Source organism: Polypterus senegalus, chromosome 5, assembly GCF_016835505.1.
Source record: "Polypterus senegalus isolate Bchr_013 chromosome 5, ASM1683550v1, whole genome shotgun sequence".
Classification (NCBI taxonomy): domain Eukaryota; kingdom Metazoa; phylum Chordata; class Cladistia; order Polypteriformes; family Polypteridae; genus Polypterus; species Polypterus senegalus.
The window spans coordinates 140,541,413-140,564,516 of record NC_053158.1 but is presented as its reverse complement, the minus strand read 5'-3'; the positions used below and the strand labels follow the sequence as shown (position 1 = coordinate 140,564,516).

Here is a 23,104-nt window from a genome sequence, read left to right as displayed (position 1 = left end):
TGCACATTAGCTTAGCTGAGATCACAGCTTTTGCATGCACTTGAGAGACATTCTCCTCCCTTTTCTATCTTTAGGCAGAGTGTAGAGACATTTGATGCTCAGTCAAGAGAACAAGTCACCTACTTGTAAGTGGGGACTAAAAAGGCTCCTACATATTTTTGCTAATGCATTTGCTTGGAGGCCATTTGTCTAAGGAGGATTTAACATTTTAAAAAGAAAAAAACTGGTGGGTCTCATGTGATAAAAAGAAAACACTGCATCTGAGTTGTATTCTAAATGTATTCACATACGATTAGGGATGTCTTTCCTTCATTTCCTGTGAGTTTTAGCTTCTTTGTTTGTATTTTCCATTCAATTTGTTGTAGAAAGCTTGCAGTCTTTAAAGAGCCATTATCAATAAATGTGCTATAGAAGCTAGCCACTTGGCTTTGTGAAAAAGGGCAAGCACACAACATTTAGATTTAAATGCACCATGATGTTAGAAATCGTGCTGCTCTTGTGGGTTCCTTTCATGTAATTGCATTAGCACTGAATATATGATCAAGATCATCCTAGCATAGTAACATCCGATTTCAGAATAAAACTGATTTTATCAGGATATTGTCAACACTAAATTAAAAAGGAGAATTGGCTACAAATGAAATATGTAGTGATTAACATAAAACACTATATATTTAGATTATTTAGCAGTGTACATTACCTTTCTTCAGAGAAACAAATATTTTGTTTTTTTTTATTCAATTATACAGTATACTGTAAGTTAGTGTATTTAGTAATAAATTTATTGCAGGTAGTACATTACTGTACAACAATTACACCAAAATTAAAAGATTAAGTCTTTAACATACAAATAATTCATTTTCACAAACTCGAAGACTATAACCAAATGATACAACAGACACCATACTTTAACAGTACACATACTGGCCCTTTAAAGACATCAGTTAACAGATACCAAGATTCCTGTCTGTTTGATGGAACAGCTTCTCTGTTATCGCTTGTCCTACAAAGTTCCGAGACTACTACATTCTGGGAACTCCCTGACATGATGCCTCTGCATTACTAGAAAGTCAGACATACTTTAGGTAACTAAGGTAATGCCCTGGTAGTTCCTTTTGAACCTTTCTGCTTTCTTTGCAAGTTTTATGTACCGTATATGTATAGACCATCCTCTATTTATAGCCTCATGAAGCCAACTAGGAACTATGGGAAATCTCACACTTATTGGGTGCTATTTTTAATGGATAATTTGCTCCTTTCCTTGCTTTATAGTCTTTGTATTGTGGTTTAATCCTTCTGTTGACCTTATAAACCTACTTGGTAGCAATCACATTCTTGGCAGGAGCTACTCATTGACATACTGTGGCTATAGGAGTGGAATCTATTGTGTCAGTTCCTGGAGCTTGGACTAAACCAGTTGTGGGGTACCAAGCTATTGCACACATGTGCATTGTACTGTGTTAATAAGGTTGTATGTATTTTGCCTTGCTTTTACCTTTAATTAACTTTGAAGCTTTTACTAGAGTTCAGAATTTCAGTCAGGAACCAGGAGGTGGCAGCTTGCTCCATCAGCTAGGAGCTACACATGAAATTAGTTTGGATTTCGATTTGATGCAGCATAGAGGAGAACAACTGACTACTCTGTAGGCAAGCATCAAGAATTTGAACTTAATATGTTCTGCTACAGGGAGCCAATGTAGTGAGCTGAAGAGACAAGTGACATGTGCCTTGCCTTGGCTGGTTGAACACCTGACATGCCTCTGCATTTTCAATTATCTGCAGTGGCTTGGTAACACATGCCAGTACCTCTGCCAGGAGAGAGATGTAGTACTCCAGACTTTACAAGATGAAAGCCTGGACAATGAGTTGTGCTGCATATACACCATCAGATATACTCTGATCCTGCAACTCTTGCATAGAGTTAAACAGTGACGCAGTTGCAACAAAGTCAGTGACCTAGAGCTGGTCATTGATCACCACCCTGAGGTTTCATACTGACTTGGCGGGTGTTATTAATAGTGAGCCAAGCTATACAGAGAACAGAGGGAAGAACAGGTGCATAGCAGTTATTTAAGAAAACCAATGGTTTGGTTAATGGGGTCTAGTGATTGGGAGTATAGAGAGTAAAGGAGAGGACCCAGCACGAGTCTTTGGGACACCCCTGTGCTTGCCTGATGCATCATTGACATCTTTCCTCACCAAGACACATGAAGGGATCCATCTAAATCTTCCGAGGGCAGTCTTATTGATGCCAGGGTTAGAGAGGGTGGCAATGAGAAGCTGTGACTACTTCCTGCATCTCTGAGGATTTTCTTTGGACACCCCACTTACTGGCCACATCTCATGAATGTACATGTTAAAGCTAATTTAGAGATTTAATTTTACTTTACATGGGTGAGTGTGGGAATGTACATACAAGTGACCTGAAAATGAATGGCTTCTTCTTTTTACTTGATTCTTGCATTGGGACTGTCATTGATGGGTAATAACATGGAGCTCATGCAATGCAGAAATTACAAAGAAGGTTCTGAAAATTTACCAATTTTCAATACATTGTTTAAAATACATTTACCTTCCTATCATTCACTTAAGTGTAGGGATAGCCTCTCATGACATAATTAGCTGTGTAAGCCCATGCTGTAAAAAGCACGGGGTCATAGAAACCATTCAAATGGTCAGAAAAAAAAATTGAAATGTAGAAATGTCAGGTGATTGAAAAGAACTACTCTGGGCATCTCTCTCCTAAGAGGTTTCGTTTTGCCAACGTGCTTGCATCATTCGTGCATTAGCAGCTAAGCGACTGTTACTTCTGAGGTTTCGTTTTGTCGACATGCTCACTTTGCTTGTGTATTAGCGGCAGGAAGAAAAGTAAAAGGGACACATTTTTGCCAATGTGCTCGCCACGCTTCTGTAATAGCTGATAAGGAAGTGACTGTCTCTTGGAATGTTTCGTTTTGCCTCGCTTGCATATCCTCAGAGGTGTGTAAGCCTGTGCTGTAAAAAGCCTAGAAACTATTGAAATCATCAGAAAAAAATTCGAAATACAGAGTCGGCGGTTTTGTTTTGCGGACGTGCTTGCCCCTCTTATCTTTTAGAGGTTAAGCAAGTTTCTCTCTCATTTGTCTTTCCTTGGTGATTTCACTTTGGTGACAGAGTCACTTTCTTTGAGCCTAATGCTGTAACCTCTGACTTCTTTCTTCTTCCGACTTGTTAACTTGGGGCTGCCTTGCCATCTCTATGAGGTTCATGTTGTAGCCTCGCACTTTCGGGCCGGACAGACAGACACACACACTTCCACGCGTAGACATTTATATATAACATTCCACAGTAATCATGTGTCTTGAGAATGAAAGATTGATAACAATGTAGGTATATTTTTAGTAAAACTAAACATTGACTAATTAATAGTACTAGCCTTTTATTTGGACATATGTGTCTAACGAAAATTTATAGCAATAAGCTTGTAAATTTGTTTAAAAGACAAATCTTGCTCTTTCTCTTTAACTCACTCTTTTTTCTGGGATGAAGATCAGTCTTTTGAGATTTCTTTGTAATGTCATCTAACAGCATGTAAAAATGAGGAATTGTCTCCTTTGCAAGATGTTAGTCTGATGAGCCTCACAATTTGTCAATCAAAATTTATCTTAACTTGGCACTGCAGTCTACAGCATTTCTTCCAGTCTACTTTCTTCAGAAGCTAGTGTACAAGCAGCAGAAGTGTCTGTCACATTTTGTACCTACAAAGTAAGTGCATGTTTAGAAGCTGCACCACATGGAAGCTGGCAGTCATAGCATCCATATGAGAATTTGAAAGCAAAGAAGATTTACATGATCTAAAAAATAATTGCTTTATATTGAACATTTTCATGCCTACACTGACTGCAGTTATGAGCTACTCACCAAGAGATGCAGAGTCAACTCATATCTCATTCAACTGATGTCTGCCCACAGGATCCTCCTGTTATACATGTGTAGGAAGTGAAGGTTTCATACTGGATTAAGAAGAGGGATTTGACATCCTAAAACTGCATCTCTTTAGGGATGTAATCAGCTGAAAGATAAAAGTGTATTTCTTCAGAGCTGAGTAGCCAGCCTAGGTAGATTAAGATTGATCTTTCAACAGTGTGTCATACAAAGAAGAATTCTTTTAGAAAGCAAAAATATATTACTAATAATTGAAGAACTAAAAAGCATATGATGAATCTGTGTCCTGCCCAAGGTGAAACACTGCCTTTTGGCTACTGTAGCAAGGATAGGCTCTGGATTTCCAAATTTCAGTTGAATGAAAAGTGGGAAGTGAACGCTAGAGTAACAAAGACATACATGATTATTTTATAATAGCTTAAGCCTACACAACTACTGTATGTTACTGAGTTTAGTTTTATTCCCCTGAATGGGCTATCTAACGTTCCAAAACCTAGAGTAAACCTATTACTGTACTACAAAGCTCAAAAGTCTCTTTATTTTCTCCAACTAACCTCTAAAACAAAGACTTTCCTTCACAACTGTTGTTTTCTCTCATCCTCCTACAATTCAAGTGAGCTTTTTTCCATACTCCACTCCAGACTCTGACTCATCTGACAGAGGAGAAGAGACTTCCTTTAAAACCAGACCCAGGAGTACTTCTCCAGTACATCTCAGGTATACTTCTTGGTATGTTGAATAAGGTCAGGGAAGTTGTCTCCCAAAAGCTCCATCTAGTAGATCCAGAGGTCCCCAACAGGCTTCCACATGAACTACATTAAATACGCAGAATCCAACCAGGAACAATGATAGATATGTATGTAGCCTTGGCAAACAGTCTTCCACTGTTCTTCTATTACCTTGGCTTCCAATTCAGGAATGTTATCACCAGCCATGCTGGCCAGATACAAAGGACACATTAAAGGAAAAAATTAAGCACAAAGCAACAATGTTTTCTTTTCAAGGTAAGATGTGTGTGTTTAATTTCACACACATGCATTTCACCAAAAATCATTCTCTTTCATGGCAAAGAAGGTAGCCAGCGCAGAGTCAGCCAAGTGATGTGCTGAGATTTAACTGTTATTAAATTGTACATCTCATAATTTTATTATCTTGCATAAATTTAAAAGATGAACTTGTTACTAAAACTAAAATACATCACAATACTGCTTTCTGGGTTCTCATAGTGTACCAATTGTTATTACTTAGGAATCTCTCAAAGTCGTCGGTATCATTTGTCTGACTGTTGAGTATTATATGCATTTTGAAACATCTTTCCCTTCTAGATTAAGCATAACCCTTTAGAAGCCTTATCTAAGCCAGCCTAACCTCATATGGTGATGTTAACGCTGAGTGTGAATTCTCCTAGCTCACAGCCCTAAGCTCTGTAATCCAACGACTTCACACTGGCACTGATAATTCAGGAGCTGCTAATAATGTGCTTAGGGTTTGCTTGTATATTTAATCTTCCAGAGGAAATCAAAATGACAGAAACATAGTGTATTCGATCCATCCTCTGTTCATTTGCTTCTGTACAATACTCTGCAGTTATTTTCTGTATCTGCCAATTTATGATTATCACTATACTTATTTATATTACAATTTCAGGAAAGAAAATTCATCCATAGGTTTCTTCATGTGAATGTTAAATATCACTGTAGATTTCATTCTTGCATCAATTGCTAGGGCTTCTTGCTGATTTAATGCATTCATGTATTGTGAAATATTTTTAATCCAACTCAGGGTCATGGATCCTAAACCCTGCAACACTGAGAGCAAGGCTGGAATCAGCCCTTGAGGAGTGCCCTTTTACTCACACACATATGAGCTCACCTCTGATTAGCCAATAGGTTAAGATGAAAACCCTGGTAAAACTCAATGCAAACAGAGAAGAACATGTAAACTTCACAGAAACAGTAGTTCGGCTTTGGATTTGATCTCAGAATCCATGACACAACACTGTGACACCTATAATAGATTTGCGATCAGTTATTTGAAAAGTTTTAATGATCAACTAGTTTAATATTCTTAATTTGTAATATTAAAAATCATTTATTGCACAACTTTGATCACTTAGTAACAGTAAAATACTAGAAGCAGTGTCAGGCTCATTACACATTCCATAAAATATCAAGAAACAATTATTACCCTGGAAAAAAATTAAATTTAAAATTTTCACAAATCTTTACAGAAAGAAAGAAAGTATTAGTGAACCCTGACTGATTCTGTGTTTTGCTTTAGCAGCAAATGCATTGAGGAGCCTTGAGTTTTTCATTTCTTCTGTATTGCTCCCACATGATAATTTGCAAAATTAGCTGAATGGATTTACTTTGTCTATTAGGAAAAGCTTGGATTACTTAAAGACTATTAACCACTTAATTTGTTTTACCAACTGCTTTTAACCAATTAGGTTTAGATAAATTAGATCTTCACTGTCACAAAGTAGCTTTAATTAATTTAGAAGAAATATCCTAACTAAAATGTCTATAGTGCTTATACACACCACCAATTAGTAATCGATCATATTAATTCCAGTCAGCGGCTCATGCTGTCACATGCTAATGATTTCAGGCAATCTGTGCAGTAATGATTGCTTTCTACTTTTGGCAATGCCAAGACATATTTTTGCATATCTCCAGCTGCTAGTCATCAATGTATTTTATATTTCAAATATTAAAATGAAAAATTTTTTCAATTTAAAGCAATTGTCAAAATCTGTTCTAACGAACTGATGCCTCAAGAATTCAGGTATTGATGATATTAACTATAATTATGTAAAATCTTCAGACACTGCAAGTGCAAAATTATTTCTTTATGCAAATTTGTTAAACTACATGTAAAATGAATATAAGTACATGGTGTATATTAAATAACAAAATGCATTAACAAAAACACAATCCAATTAAAAAATAGCAAGAACAATAATTTTTGCAATAGAGCAATAAAGACTCACCCTAGTACAGTAATGGCAAACCTTTTGGGCTCTCAAAATGCCTAACATGGCTCGGCTAGTATGTCAACCCCACAAAAAACAACAAAAGACAAACAATTCTTTACATGTTAATTTATTTAAAAAATACAGTCCAATCATGTGTGGTGCTATGTATTATAAAAAAAAACTTCCTTTTATCTTAGCAATGTTATATGTATATCCCTATTTTGGTCCTTTATCCTCCATTATTTTAGGCTTTGTCCAGATTTCTTTTGCTAAGAGGTTGATAGGTATGGAAGGAAATGTTCACATTCTGTAGATGGAAGGCTGACAAAGATATGCCTTGTTACATTTTCCTATCTCTATTGTCCACACACAGCATACCATAATGTTTGCATGCTGCTTAATGTCACAGTGGTGAATAGCTGCAAAAATAATACAGTTTTAGGAGGGAATAATAGGGATAGTGATAGTTGAGAGAAGTGTAAAAAAGGACACGCTTAGAGATGCAGACTACTTTTCCTTTGCAGAAGTGTAACCACGAAGAGAAAACAACATCAGCACTCACTTTGCAGACTCTATCGAGACAGTATACTAAAATAGTCTTTGAGGTTAATAACTTCCTTACCTCTGCAGCAGTGTTGTTGAACTAGCTTCTGGCACAAAATAATTCAACGCACTTCACACAAGTAACAAATGCAAAAGATGATTTCACACAAATGTTGATAGTGCGCTAGTTTTGGAGGTTGCAGTTGTACTTGTGCCATGAAAATGAGCTTCCAGTGCAGTGGTTAGAAATCAACTGAACTGTGCGGCTGCTGTGATGACAGATGAAGTGCTGATATGGATGGTGAGAATCCATTTTAAGCTCTGGGTGGTACAGGGTCTCATATTTCTTATATTTTTGTTCTTTCAGTACCCACGTGTCACCCAAAATCATAGGTTTGCCATCACTGCCCTAGTATGTTCCTTTTTAACTGTTGCTATACAGGTATTTAATTTGCATTAAAATTACAATTTTACAGGGATTAATTATTGGAAAAATTCTCACAGGTTTATTGCATTTTAGTATTTTTTCTAATCTATTATGAAGTAGAAGGAATAAGTATTATAAGTATATTACAGGTGTTATGGACGAGAGGTCCTCGCTGTAAATCTCCACCCCCAGAATAATATCAAGGAGATCAAGTTTATACTGTATATCAGTGGAGAATACATTGCATTAAACCAGGGATAATTTAGCAGAAGGAGAAAGCTAAGTGTAAGTAAAACAGGACAAAGCAAGTTGCTGTTGGTGCCTTTACCCCCACTCTCCTGCTCTCTTTTACAATCAGGTCCTTAAGTATTTGGACAGTGCCACAATTTTCATAATTTTTCCTCTCTATACCACCACAATGGATCTGAATTAAAGCAATCATCGTTTAGGTTTAATATAATATACCAAAAATGACATATGAGCAGTTTAGGAATGACAGGCATTTTTCTGCATAGCTCCACCCCCATTTCTTCCAGGGGCTCAAAAGTAGCTGAACAAACTAACATAATTATAACTATAATGATCATTTTCAATATTTGAAGTCTGTAACCCATGGACATCTCTAAGTGCTGGGTTTCAACAACAACAACATTTATTTATATACCACATTTTCATACAAAAAGTAGCTCAAAATGCTTTACATACTGAAGAAAAGAAAAATAAAAGACAAAATAAGAAATTAAAATAAGACAACATTAGTTAACATAGAAAAGGAGTAAGGTCCGATGGCCAGGGTGGTCCAGACGGCTGGAGAAAAAAAAAAAATCTGCAGGGGTTCCAGGCCACAGGACCACCCAGTCCCCTCTGGGCATTCTACCTAACATAAATTAAATAGTCCTCTTTGTAGTTAGGTTTCTCACAGAGTCACTTGATGTTGATGGTCATACAGACTTCTGGCTTTTAATCTATCCATCATTGTTGGAATATCATGGTGCTTTGAGTAGATGCGCCACCACCAAAAGGACACCGGAAAAGGAAACAGAAGAGAGAGTAGAGCTTAGTACAGATTTTAGAGCCACCATGAATAGTTATTATAATGAGTTGGAGATATAGAGTATCAGGATTTTGATTACAGTGAAATAATGAGAAAGCCATGTTAAAATAATGTGTTTTCAGCAGTTTTTTAAAGTGCTCCACCGTATCAGCCCGGCGAATTCCTATTGGCAGGCTATTCCAGATTTTAGGTGCATAACAGCAGAAAGCCGCCTCACCACTTTTAAGTTTTGTTCTTGGAATTCTAAGGAGATACTCACTTGAGAATCTGAGGTTATGATTTGGAATATAAAGTGTCAGACATTCCGATATATAAGATGGGGCGAGATTATTTAAGGCTTTATAAATCATAAGCAGAATTTTAAAGTCAATCCTGAATGACACAGGTAACCAGTGTAGCGACATGAAGTGAAATCAAGTGCATTTCCTCCCTAGTGATACTTCCCCAGGCCTTGACTGCAGCTGTTTCATGTTGCTGCCTATTCATTGGACTTTCTACCATCAGTTTTGTCTTTAGCAAGTGAAATGCATGTCCATTTGGGTTGAGGTCAGTTGATTGATTTGGCCATTGAAGAATTTTCCATTACTTTGACTTGAAAACCACTTGGTTTGCTTTCGCAGTATGTTTTGGTCATTGTCCATCTGTACTATGAAGCATTTTCCTATCAATTTTGGAACATTTTTCAGAATCTGAGCAGACAGTATAGCACTCTACATTTCAGAATTTATCCTGCTACTTCTGCCAGCAGCCATATCATCAATAAACGCTAGTGAATGACTTCCACTTGCAGCCATGCATGACAATGCCATAAAACTGCCTCCGCCATGTTTCACAGATTATTTGGTATTCATCAGATCACATTTCTTCTTTTCTCCATACGCTTCTCTTTCTGGCATTCTGGTATATATTGATCTTAGTTTATTTTTTCAAAGAAAACTGTTCCAGAACTGAACAGGCTTTTAAAAAATGTTTTCTGGCTAGGTCTAATCTGTCCTTGCTATGCTTGAGGTTTGCCAGGGATTTGCACCTTGTGATAAACCTGTCTTTACGTTTGTGAAGTCTTTTCTTGATTGTAGACTTTGGCAGTGATAGGTCTACCTCATGAAGAGTTGTTCTTGGTTTTGTTAAATGTTGTGAAAGGGTTCTTCTTCACCAAGGACAGAATTCTGTGATCACCCATGACAATTGTCTTCTGTGGTTTTCCAGACCTTTGGTGTTGCTGAGTTCACCAGTGTGTTCCTTCCTTCTTTTTAAGAATGTACCAGATGGTTCATTTGACCACTCCTGGGGCCTTAGGTATAAATGGTGCATACTCCTGTTTCCTCTCACACTTTGAGACGTATAAAAACTAAACTTGGTGTAAAGCAACTCACATTTTAACGGTTACACCCTACTTTGCGTACACAGTTTTTGGTCAATTTTGCAAACTGGCGGCACCCAGCATCAAAGCAGTGCTACTGTTTTTGTGTCATTTACCTTTCTTTTTCATATTCACATCAATGACGCAGGGTTTATCAAATACACCAAAATTAATTGCATATCGTTTACAAATTTAATTCACTTTGTTGTAATCATTCAATAACAATATAATAGTGCATGAAATGACCAAACTATTTCAACTACCATAGCTGCTTTAGCATTGTTAGAAGACATCGCAAATGGAAGAATTAGAAGAGAGTGCGTATTTATAGATGATTATGATGACTGGCTTCTAAGTTGATTTAAATTTCCAAGAGCTATCCTCTTGGAGCTGTGTATGCTAAACTTTTGCCAGCTTTACAAAGCTTTGAGGAATTGTGCTCTACCTGCTCTTTTGCAAGTTCTTTCCAATCTCAGGTTTTTAACTACAGGAGCATTTCATCATGAACTTGCTGACCAATTGGGTATTTTACAAACATCATCAAGTCGTGCCATGCCAGCTGTACGGGATGGTATTATCCACTTGTCGTCCAGATATATATATAATCTTACACTGTGTTTGAACTGCGAAACTTAAAAGCGTAATTCGTAGCAACGTCCAGTTTTCCAAAAGTATGGCATTGGATCATCTATAGCTGAAGAATCTATGAAAACATCAGCTCCGTACAGTCACAGGTACTTTTTCCAAATATTGTGGCAAAAGGCAATCAGTTCTTTTGAAGTTGTCACCTAAAATAACCATCTAAAGAGCAGAGAATCGATCTGTTGTGTCGCTTCGTGCCATCACTACACTATAAAGGCACCTTCCGAGAATGAATTTGCTTATATACATAGAATGTATTTCCACTCCATTAATGTGCTTCTCAATAGTCTGCAGAAAGTGTGTCGCATTGTGCAGGCATATAGCGTCCTGCATATATAATGTATCACACAATTGTGACTTTTCTGTAACAGAAGAAATGCGCTACGATGAACCTGGCCCTGACCCACCAAATGATCAGCCAAATCAGACAGCGTTACAACTTCGTTTGAATGTAATTAGCAGAATGTACATCCATCCTCTTCCGCTTATCCGAGATCGGGTCGCGGGGGCAGCAGCTTGAGCAGAGATGCCCAGACTTTCCTCTCCCTGGCTACTTCTTCTAGCCCTTTCAGGGGAATCTCGAGGCACTACCAGGCCAGCCGGGTGACGTAGTCCCTCCAGCGTGTCCTGGGTCTCACCAGGGAGGCATCCAGGCATGTCCCAAGAGCCAGCTTCTGTAGCCGAGGATCGGACTGCCTCCAACCATCACCCAACTCACACTGCACCCGACCTCCTTGGCCCCTCCCATAGGCAGTGAGCCCATGAGAAGTAGGATTAGCAGAATGTAAAAGCAGTTAATCAGAGGCGGTATTTATTTTTTAACTGATTCATTTAAATTGTGGTCAATGTCACCTAGTACAGTCCTTATATTCCTTAGTTCATCTCCATTTTGTAACTCTAGAAAAGTCCACCAGCACACAGCCAGATGGCCTCCCAGCAGTTTCCAAGACAAAGGCATGTGAGCAGTCAGCGCCCAAAGCTGTACTCTGCCTAGCAGCACCATCATGTTATCAGCATGGAGTTCAGCTTTTGTAATATTGTCTGAAACAATAAACAGACGGTGGGCAGCGACTCACCTTTTCATGTCGACTGTGATATCTGACCACTTCATTTTTATTTCAGGCTCTGTGCAACATTCTGAACTTGAACTTTCGAGCGTCTCTGTCACTCTTTTGTTGCTTATACCACTGCGTAAGCCAACACTGCATTTTTCCTTGCCTCTACTTTGCATTCAATGAAATTCTTTTTTCACATGCTTTTGACATTGTCTTTTAACTGAACACAGAACAGAAGTAGCTATTTATATTGATTTGCATATAAAAATAATGCAAAATTCTGGGAGGAGTGTGTTACTTTTCACATTGACCAGGATTTATGGAGGTAAAATACGTGAAAGTTGGCTTACACAGTTTTGTGGATCTGAATTTTTTGTGCATACGCACTAGGGCTGCAACTAATGATTATTTTGGTAGTTGACTAATCGTTTGATTTTTTTTTTCCGATTAGTCGATTAGTCATGATTATTTCATGCCTAACTATTTTGATGCCTGCAACCTGTGGTTGCACATACTATTCTGGGCTCCAGTGCATGTCTTACCTCATCTGCTCACGTATGTCCACCTGTAAATGTCACCCTGATGTCTCTGCATTAACATGATTAAAATTAATAATAATCAAATTAAAATACCAACCAGTGAAACTTGAATTTGAAAATAATCAATGGTTTATATTAGTGCAACCATCACAATAAAAAATAAATACATTAAACAATACAAACTAAAGTGCACTTGGTCTTTAAACAAAAAAAGTGCATTTAACTTATCCAAAAGTGGCCACTGGTGTGTCTTAAAGTCCAAAAGTTTAAATAAAGCTTCAATACAAATACGATAAAACAATAATGTACTGTTTATAAAAGATTCAGTTCGTATATTCCTGATTGCAGTGCAGGAACGAGAGCATTTCGATACGCTCTGGTGTGAGGCTGGCTGTCTTCTTTAAGACAATGTTCCCAGCTGCTGAGAAGAGACACTCAGAGGTAGTATAGTTAGCAGGAGTACACAAGAAAGATTTTGCAGACAGAGAAAGATGTTTTAATCATCACACTCTGAAGCAAAAGTGTTGTAGTTTATCACATTATGTACTATATTATGCCAAAATAAATAATAACGGGCTAAAATATGTAACAAGCTAATTACTGATATACTCCAAAACACAAGTTACCTAACGTTAGTTAGAGATGGTTTACTACTCATATGAACTCAAATATTATACGAAAAAAGAAGAAAAAAAAAAACTAGGACGGCTCAGCTACTCCTATTCACTCTTTTACTATAGCTTCAAAAACGTTAGCAAACATAACTGAAGTTATATGCACATAACCCTTAAACTGCCGCAACCGGCTAGAGTTGGTTTCCAGTGCAATTTGGAAGCACGCCAGAGTTGGTCAGTCACTGGGTATATTCGTTGAGCAACCAGCTCATGAGCACTGCCGGCCCCTGCAGCACTGCAGCCTCACTGTCTCTGGGATTCAGCCGCTGCACTAGACAAGTCTGCAATCATCAGCATTTACTTCTGTGTGTTTGCATGAAACCAGTTCAAGTGCAGTTGCTTCAGTGATTTACTTTATTTCATCAATGGCTTCAGTTGCACTTTGAACATATAATAATAGATTGTTGCAGTAGTTTTTTTTATAGTTTTTACAGTTCATTTGCAGTGTGTAGAATGATCAGTATTGCAGTAATTGTGATGCTCTTTGCATGAAAAAAAATACGTGTTTCATTAAAATCTCACATTTTCTTTGTGAATTGTGACGTTCACTTAAAAAGCGCAAAGTATTTGGCGTCCAGGGGTGCATTATGTGTCAGTTTAAGGGTTAACTATCATTGTCGAAACCTTGATATACACAGAAAAGAAAGCTTTGCTTTGCATAATCTGTATTCAACTTTTTTTCCCTCACTTTAGAAAGTTTCTGTCTCTATTTTTTCCATCTCCTTCCCCCTCCTCTATCCGACTCGCCATTGCAACCACGTTTATTTTCCTTTACATTCTTCTTCTCCTCAGACATTTTCTTCATTGGTAGGACTGTGTGCAGTCTTGACAAACAATAACAAACGATACTGCCCCCAGGCATTCATGTAGTGCATTGCAGTTACAAAAAACAATGTGGTTCTTTGTGACTGGAGCCTCTATTGAAGGTTCTGTTTATGACGTGACAACAATAAAAAATCCGCTTCGACAATTTTTTGTAGTCAACGTCGTCGATTACGTCGACTAATCGTTGCAGCCCAAGTACCCACATTTTCACCTTTGTCCATACGCCATGTTTTAGTGTGAATTCTACTCACTGCATTGAACATGAGGCCCCTGGTGTTTCTGCTATCTCTCTGATGGGTTTGCTTTGTTTTCTCGCCTACTGATTCCCTTATTTTACTTGCATGGGCAGCTCTTTGGACCTCATATTGAGAGTTCACTATGACAGTTTCCAAATGCAAATTCCACACTTGAAATCAATTCCGGAACTTTTTTTCTGCTTAATAATTAATGAAATAATGAGGGAACTGCTCCAACCTGACTATGGAACAGTTGCCAGTCAAATATCCAAATACTTTTGAGCCCCTGGAGCTAAAGGAGCTATGCAGAAAAATGCTGTCATTCCTAAATGGCACATATAGTTTTTGTAAACACCTCAAATTAAATATACAGTCGACCCTTGACATACAACCGGCCTGACATACGAACAACTTGATTTACGACCAAAATTTTAGTTTTGATTTACGAACAACATCTTGTGTTACAACCCGAATGCGATCACGTGTATCCACTTGTGCGATTGTAAACAAACAGCCGAGAGCGTTCGTAAGCGTCAGTCGGAGCCCAGATACATGTGTTTGTGGACGTAATTTCAGTCAGTGCAGTGATTTATCTATATGTATAATTCACTAAGACCATGGCAAGGAAGGAAGAGAAGGTAACAAAGGTAAAGAAAGCGATTGTTAAGGGATGTTAGCTAGCGGGCTGGCGCGGCACATGATGATGTCATCAGGCTGAGTCAACACCAGCTTGCTTTGGAGTGCATTATTACAGCAGTTAACAACACGACCAGTTTTGAACTGATTGCTCGACTATTGTCATTATTAACTTGAGAAACAGCGATCATAATTGAAACAAAGAAGGAAATTGTGCTGAAATACTGTATGAGAGTGGCGTTCATGACCGATGTCGCTAATATGTACAGCATGTCGAAATCCACCATCTTGACAATTTTACAAAGGAAAGATTTGCATAAGGAGGCTCCTTCTAAACAATAACCACCTTCCGTTTCATTCTCCTCCTCCTCCCTTTCTGCAGCCCAAAGATATCAAATTAAATGGAGAGTACAGTTTGAAATTGTTGTTTCTGGTAGGCTAGGCACTTTTTCGAACTTTTTGGTTAGTACATTAGAATAATTATTGGTGTTTTGTTAAATTATGCACATTATACAACCCTTTTTTATTATGAAAAGGTTAAGTAAGTGTTGCTGTGGGAGGTACGGAGCGCATTATGGGTATTTCCATTATTACTTATGGGAGAAATAGTCTTGACTTACAACCAACTTGAGTTACAACCAGCCCTCGCGAACGAATTGAGTTTCTAAGTCCACTGTATATATTTATATATATATATATAGATAGATAGATAGATAGATAGATAGATAGATAGATAGATAGATAGATAGATAGATAGATAGATAGATAGATAGATAGATAGATAGAATGTGTCATCAGAGGCTATGAACCACCTTTAAAACATCATTGTTTCAAGCTGGCTTTTGGGCTGTCCCTCCAGCGTGTCCTGGGTCTTCCCCGGGGCCTAATCCCGGTTGGACATGCCCCGAACACCTCACCAGGGAGGCATCCAGAAGGCATCCTGATCAGATGCCCGAGCCATCTCATCTGACTCCTCTCGATGCAGAGGAGCAGCGGCTCTACTTTGAGCCCCTTCCGGATGACGGAGCTTCTCACCCTATCTTTAAGGGAAAGCCCAGACACCTTGCGGAGGAAACTCATTTCAGCCGCTTGTATTTGCGATCTCATTCTCTCAGTCACTACCCATAGCTCATGACCAAAAGTGAGAGTAGGAACATAGATTGACTGGTAAATTGAGAGCTTTGCCTTATGGCTCTGCTCTTTTTTCACCACGACAGACCAATGCGGAGCCCTCATCACTGCGGACGCGGCACCAATCCACCTGTCGACCTCACGCTCCATTCTTCTCTCACTCGTGAACAAGACCCCAAGATACTTGACCTCCTCCACTTGGAGCAGGATCTCGCTCTCCACCCTTTTTCAGCTGAGGACCATGGTTTCGGATTTGGAGGTGCTGATTCCCATCCCAGCTGCTTCACACTCAACTGCGAACCAATTCAGAGAGAGCTGAAGATCACACACTGATGAAACAAACAGGACAACATCATCTGCATAAAGCAGTAACCCAATCCTGAGTCCACCAAACCAGACCTCCTCAACACCCTGGCTTCTGTTATGAACAGAATCGGTGACAAATTAAGAAATCTAATTCCAATTGTGATGAAATCATGTAAGAATCTGGTGTTTGGAGAAATTAAACAGAATATTCAAGATAGAAATGATAACCTCTAGACTGCATATTATCATAATCAGCCCACAGAGGATGCCATGTCTCTTACATTCCATAACAACATGGATGATAAAAACTGTTATGTCAGAGTCCTGTTTATAAAGTACAATTTAATATTTAACACTGTTGTACCGTCAAAGTTGATCACAAAATGCCTCAGCTTGGGACTTGACAATAAACTTGAACTTGTTTCTTGCCACCATTTTGTATCACTATTTATATAGTGGATGCTTGTATTTTTCTATATTTTTGCATGACCACAATCATATTGTTTATAGTCCCCATACCAGTTGCTAGTTACATGACATTGGGGTTACATGTTTTCTTATGTCAATACTTTCTCCCTATATAAGATAGCTGTGTGCTGCTTTCTGTGTACATGCTTCTGTATTCTAAAAACAGTCTTCTCTCAACATTAGTTATTGCAGATCTTTTTAGGGAGTCAGTATTTTTTGTGGTTCTTTTGACTATGAGTTTCATTTGCATTTTGGCTTTGGTAGTTTGGATCTTTAGATTTTTCAGCTCAGATCTTTCCCAGCTCTTTGATAAACAACATTTTTCTCATCTCCTGTTGTATGGGCTTGTGCTGACCCTACTTTAAATGAGCTACATGATCAGTGCAAATGAGCAATATACCATTGTCATGGAATCTAAGCGATTATTTTTAAAGCAGATTATTTCATCCCATGTGATCACAAACATTGTATACAGCAACAAACCTAAATTAAGCAAAATAAAAACCTTTCTTTTTCCCCATTCATTGTTGGTGTATTGATATTGTCTACCTTAAATAATTGGACATTTTATATAAATGCACATATACCATTTATTGCAGCACATTGAAGTTCATTAAAATAAATATAACTAATGCCTCCATATTTAGGAAACTTGGTGGGTTTCATTTATCTTTCATGCTAAATAAGAATTTGTGCATAAGCACGTTTTGACTTGAATATAGGTATTCATCACTTTTGTTAATGTGAGAAATACATATGACTTGTGAAAAAACTTCTTCACATCATATGCACCTTATCCATTACTATCCATTGCTATCATTGCTTACTATATTGTCATTCCTTAGCGTTTCAAAATAATTGAATTGTAGCTGAGAGAAAAATACATTTAATTCTATTGAACTTTACTTATCAGATACAGATGTGTGGCCTACAATGGGCTGACTCTACATTTTAGAGCTGGTTTTTGCCATATATCCATCGTTGCCCAGACCATGGGCACCGCAGACCAAAGCAGGATTAACACCGGATAGATACAGTATAAAAAGAGTAGGGTTTACAATGGTATGGCTGTGATATCTCTGCTCTTCTTCTTCTGAAACCTTAAGTCAGTGGAACCATAATATTGTGCCACTATATTAATTGTAGTTAAAAAAAATAACCAAGTATTTTTTTTCTTAAAAACTAAAATGTTTTATACATTTTAAATAGATTGTTCTTTAGTATGTAAGACACTATCAATCAAGTGGAAATGTTCAGTGTACGCTAGTGTGTTTAAAAGTTTTCCTGCTCCTGCACTATCAATGACTCCCAATTTATATAATTTTCTCTTTGAGGGAATGGCCTGGAAAACTGGACCTTCTTTGCTTATGGAATCCTGACATGTGTCCACATTGCTGCATGGGGCATTCTTTCCATCTTGCATTCATTTTCACTCAAATCTTGGAATAAAGTAAAATGGTCAAATAAAAGGCTTGATTCCCGCCCAATAATAGGCATTCTAAAAGCAAATTAAGCTGGTTCAGAAATGGATGGATGAAGCAATAGGTGAATGGATGGATGCCTGGCTTACTGTCCAGGGCTAGTTTCTGCCTTGCAACTACCTGATGTTGGTTTAGAAAGTAGATGGATAGATGGACCTTGTGGTTTTTCTCATATTTATAGTATTTGTAATAAATTGTAAATATTTTCAGTTCAGTTTGACAATGTATAGGAAACTTTTCCTCTCTCCTAATTATGATATTAACAGTTTTGTGAAAACCTTTAAAAATACCTTCACTGTTCTCTTTGGAGCACACAAATAAATAAGCAGCACATAAGATAATTTGCACTGTTTTTTTAATCTATACATTTCTGGGTTTTTTTTTTTGTTTGTTTGTTTGTTTTTTTACACATACCTAGGTCACGGTGTATTCACAATATGTTCTTTATCCTGTCTTTTCAGATCATTGGGACAATTCCACTGATGCCTAACTCCACAGTGCCATCTAACCAGACGGGAAGTGGAGCTCAGGGTCTTCAAGTTCAGCCAATCACTCCTCAGCTCCTGACAAATGCTCAAGGCCAGATCATAGCCACGGTTATTGGCAACCAAATCCTACCAGTCATTAACACGCAGGGAATAACATTATCACCAATCAAACCAGGCCAACAGGTATAACTTTAGATTTAAGCAACCTATCAATCAATCATTCAGTCGTTCAAGTTTTTTTTTAAGTGTCTTTCATGCTAATACTAACAACCAATCAAACATTAAACCCACCATTTTTGCAGTATTTTACAGTGATGAACAAAGTAGATCTTAATAGATGCAGAGATTCAAGGGTATTTTAAATGGGCTGTGCTGAAGCTTGTGTACAAGTCCTCAAAATGTTTTAAGAACTTACACATTATACCTTTTGTGCATGCACACATTATGTAGAGCTTGTTTGAAGGCCTAGAAACAGAGACTAAAAATTGCCAAATTTAGATGATTTGTATTTATTGAAGTCATTGGTGGATATCAATAAATTATTTAATAATGATTTAAATGGTGTGATAATGGCACAGATGGTTGTCTTGGCACCTCCTATTGGAATTAACTGAAATTTTCTGGCAGCTGTTATATATAGCGATAGGAGAGGGCACTATCTATCTTAGCATTTTTATCACAACAATGACACAAGGAAGGGAGAAAAAAGTACAATTCAGCCCACACTACCTGTGCTGTGCCCTGTCTTATCAGGTGGGAAAGCTCATCTACCTAACCATCAAAGCCACGCCAAGTACTGTCTTTCTCCCCTGACCCTGGCTTCTACCTCTGAACTCAAGACTCAAGGTGCTTGTTATGATAAGGTTGCTCTAATCCCCTGATGTGGAATTATGTCTGAGGTCAGGTTATGTCCTATATTTACTAGAGAGACCATGTCAGAATTCTTTAGCACGACACTACTGTTCTCTGTGTTCTTGAGCCTTCCATTGCCTTTAAAAAGTGGGCTTTCTCCTTTAACTTGGTCCCTCTGTTTATAGGAAAGAACCACGTTCACTTACTTGGTGGTAAGGAAATATTATAGTCTCTTGCTACTGTATCTCTCTCCAGCAAACCCTGTTGTTGTGATTTTTTTTTTCTTTAGCATCCTGGCCAAACTGCATTTCGTTCTTTTCTGTATTCGGTTGCACCCAGTACACCAAGAGTGTACTGTCATAAGCAGTCAGTATAGTTGCATCTGTTTGTCTTGGTAGGTATTTTTAAGACTCTCTCCTGCACTATGCTATCTGGTGGTGCCCTTGACCTGGTGACCCCAAACATATTTGTAATGGATACAGATATATGTCACCTTTGCTAAAGGTGTCTGTTACATCAGCAATAACAATAAAATAATTAGAATTGAGACAAACTCCTAGAGTGGAAATTGAAGGTTACCATCACAAATTGAAGATTACCATCACAAGGATGTTTCTTTCTTTCCATTTAATGCAAGTCTAGCTATATGAATACATTAAACATTTGAACAGTATGTAGAGTCACCTATCAGATGTGGGGCTAATTTGAGTCAAAGTGATATGACCTAGAATGGCCTGATGAGCCTTTCACAGTTTTGTGCCTAATAAAACACACCTGCTAATGCACTTAGATACATCATTAATGACCTTTCCTGGAGTCATTGGGTTGTGTGGGTCTTTCGACATCAGACACTGCTCAAGTAGGAGCCCAAACTGGAGTTGGTCAAGTTGAAATGTCTAAGTAGCAATTGTCCATTGATATCTCCTTATGAACCATAGCCATCTCTGATGCCTGATAGTTTTACTTTTTGTTATCCTCCTGTGATACCCCAAAAATGGAATGCCTTAAAAATGGACTTAACAGCAAACTTTCTGCAGCCCATTTCATTCAGTAGGCACTATGCATGCCACCCCTTTCTACCAATCCCTGCTACTTCACTTTTTTCCTCTCAGACTTCTTCTATCAGTTCTTACCAGGAAACTGTAACCTCTAACAAAATAAAAAAAAGCCTTGTTTCTCGTGACAGCAGGACCGTGTCTTGCCTGAGCATGGTACTGTGGATATTCTATGGTGCCTGAGTAGGCTGTCTCTTAATTAACAGTCTGATGGTTGTGACTTCTCCCCAGTCGTGACAGAGCTTATACATAAATGAATTGTATGGTGGTGCCTGTGCTGGGAGATGGCACTAGAGATGGTATGGCTATTTCCATTAACATCTGGTCATGATGCCACTGGTAGCGCCCTTCTCCAATGCAGCAGGTCAGTATTTGAGAACATTTTCAGTTATCAGTGTGGGTAAGCAAATTCTTCTTTTGTAAATAATGGCCCAGAAATTCTTACCTAATAAGCAGTAATAGCAGAAAGAGATAAAGTAAAGAAAAATCTTAGCTTCTTGGGAAGAAACCTACAGAGTCCATAAGGAAGCCAGAGAGTAGCAGGTAATCCTTGTCAGGGATAGTTACAACATGCTGACAATAGATTGAATGGAGGGCTGGATAGAGGAGAGTAAAAGACATCCAAGTCCAAAGGTTTCAGGTTTTCAAAAGCCTTAGGGTCCACCAGAGTGCACCATGTAATGGTAGATTCAATACTTAATAAACCTGCCCCTGCTTGGCCAAACAGGTGAACATCAGGTAGGGTTTACAGATTTATTTCCTGCTTTTTCGTCATTGTCTTTACTAGGCTGAGTGGTGTGAGAGGAAGAAAGGCCAGATCTAGTAAAAGATACAGAACTGGGAGGTGATTCTGAAAGATTTATGGTACTTTAGGGAGAGGGAAGTAGTGAATCAACAAATGTCTATGTGGACAGGTCCAAACATAGTTTTTTGGTTTTTTTTTTTCATTCATATATTACTTTGTGTACTTCCAATAATCATCACTTTCTTTTGTGTGTATTTTATTGAAAATGGATAACTTTGGAATTCACTGTATTATGAAGCTACAGTATATGTAATATTTAATTATCCTTCATGTTTTGCTCTTTTTGTGGCATTTTAAAATGAAGAATTTAAAAAAACTTTTTTTTTTTTGTATTACCGCAGTATTTCTTATAATTAAAAATAATTTGCACAGTTTTTTGGATGTCATTTTTGTTCCCATGGGTGCCACCAGGTTTGGGGTATTTATTGATGTCTATCACTGCCTTAATATGCTTGAACAACCACAAGTGAGTAGTTCCTGAAGTTACTGATGCAACAGGCTTACGATGTTGTTCTTCAATATAGCAGTATTTTGGGCTTGGCGACAATTTCAATTGACTATTGGTTCTTTATCTTGCTTGTATTTTTGACTACATTTTCCCTACTTGTCCCTTCATAAAACAAGTTAGTGCTGTTTTATCTTTAGTAGAATACCCAGCTATTGTTTACAGTTTCAGAAACAGATCTGGCATAGCGTGTGATTTTAAGCAATATTGAAGATTGCCCCCCTTTAAATTTCAGACTAGCTCCCACTTTTAACCTGGTGTAGTTACAGTACGGCCCCTGGTTGACATTCCATGCACCCTGGAATCAATAGTAGTCTCACCCTATAAAAAGGGAGTAGATGTTTTAGGATTTTTTACAGGTCAGGGTGATGTATGTCCATAAGCCTAGTGAACTGTGACCATTGCTACAGCAGATTAGGTGTCTCATTCAGAGAAAAAGAAGGAAAAAACTAAAACAAAGAATACTGTATATAGCAGTTTAATTACAAAAATGTAATATCTCACCACTTTAAAAGCTAAGCCCCTGAAGAATGAGCATACAAATACAAGTCACCATTTTTGCATGTACCAATATATAATGTGAGGGCTTTCATAATGTATAAGGGGCAAAAAAGGTGAGCTGCAGTTTCCGGAGAGTAGAATTTAATGAAATTCTTTAGAATCACCTCTCACACGCCCAGCCCATAGACTACACTCTTATGCTGCATAGCTGCTTATTTTTGCTAGCTCCAAACTCATTATACTATAGAAATATTATAGATCCTGTATGATATTTTGTGTAATCCCTCGTTAAAATTCAAAACCTAAGAAGCAAGGCTGAAACACCTTTAAGATGCAGGTTATAGATCGGCTTTATTTCTAAAGGTAAGCTGATGGTCGGGAAAATAGTAGACTTTTCATTTTAAGTGCATTAATGAAAAGGAATGTTTTTGCACTGCACTGCAGGGGATCAGAAAAGTGCCTTTAGCTACAAATAAAAGATGTTTTGACAGATGTTTAAAATGAGTGCTAAGGATGTCACTGCTGGATGTGTGAACAATACTCTGTGTTTTGGTATGGTGTGCTGTAAACTACATAAATCCAGACCAGAAATGATGACTGTATATTTAAACCCTGGAGTC

The 23,104-nt window shown here is 37.9% G+C and overlaps 1 protein-coding gene across 2 annotated transcripts in view; it reads left to right on the top strand.

The window, feature by feature from the left end:
- pou6f2 (POU class 6 homeobox 2) overlaps positions 1-23,104 on the top strand; it is a 459,367-nt gene that overhangs the window by 397,706 nt on the left and 38,557 nt on the right. For both annotated transcript variants that reach the window (XM_039754180.1, XM_039754179.1), the window contains exon 6: positions 18,740-18,949. In XM_039754180.1, the coding sequence (XP_039610114.1) occupies positions 18,740-18,949 (210 nt within the window). The remainder of the gene's footprint in view (positions 1-18,739; positions 18,950-23,104) is intronic.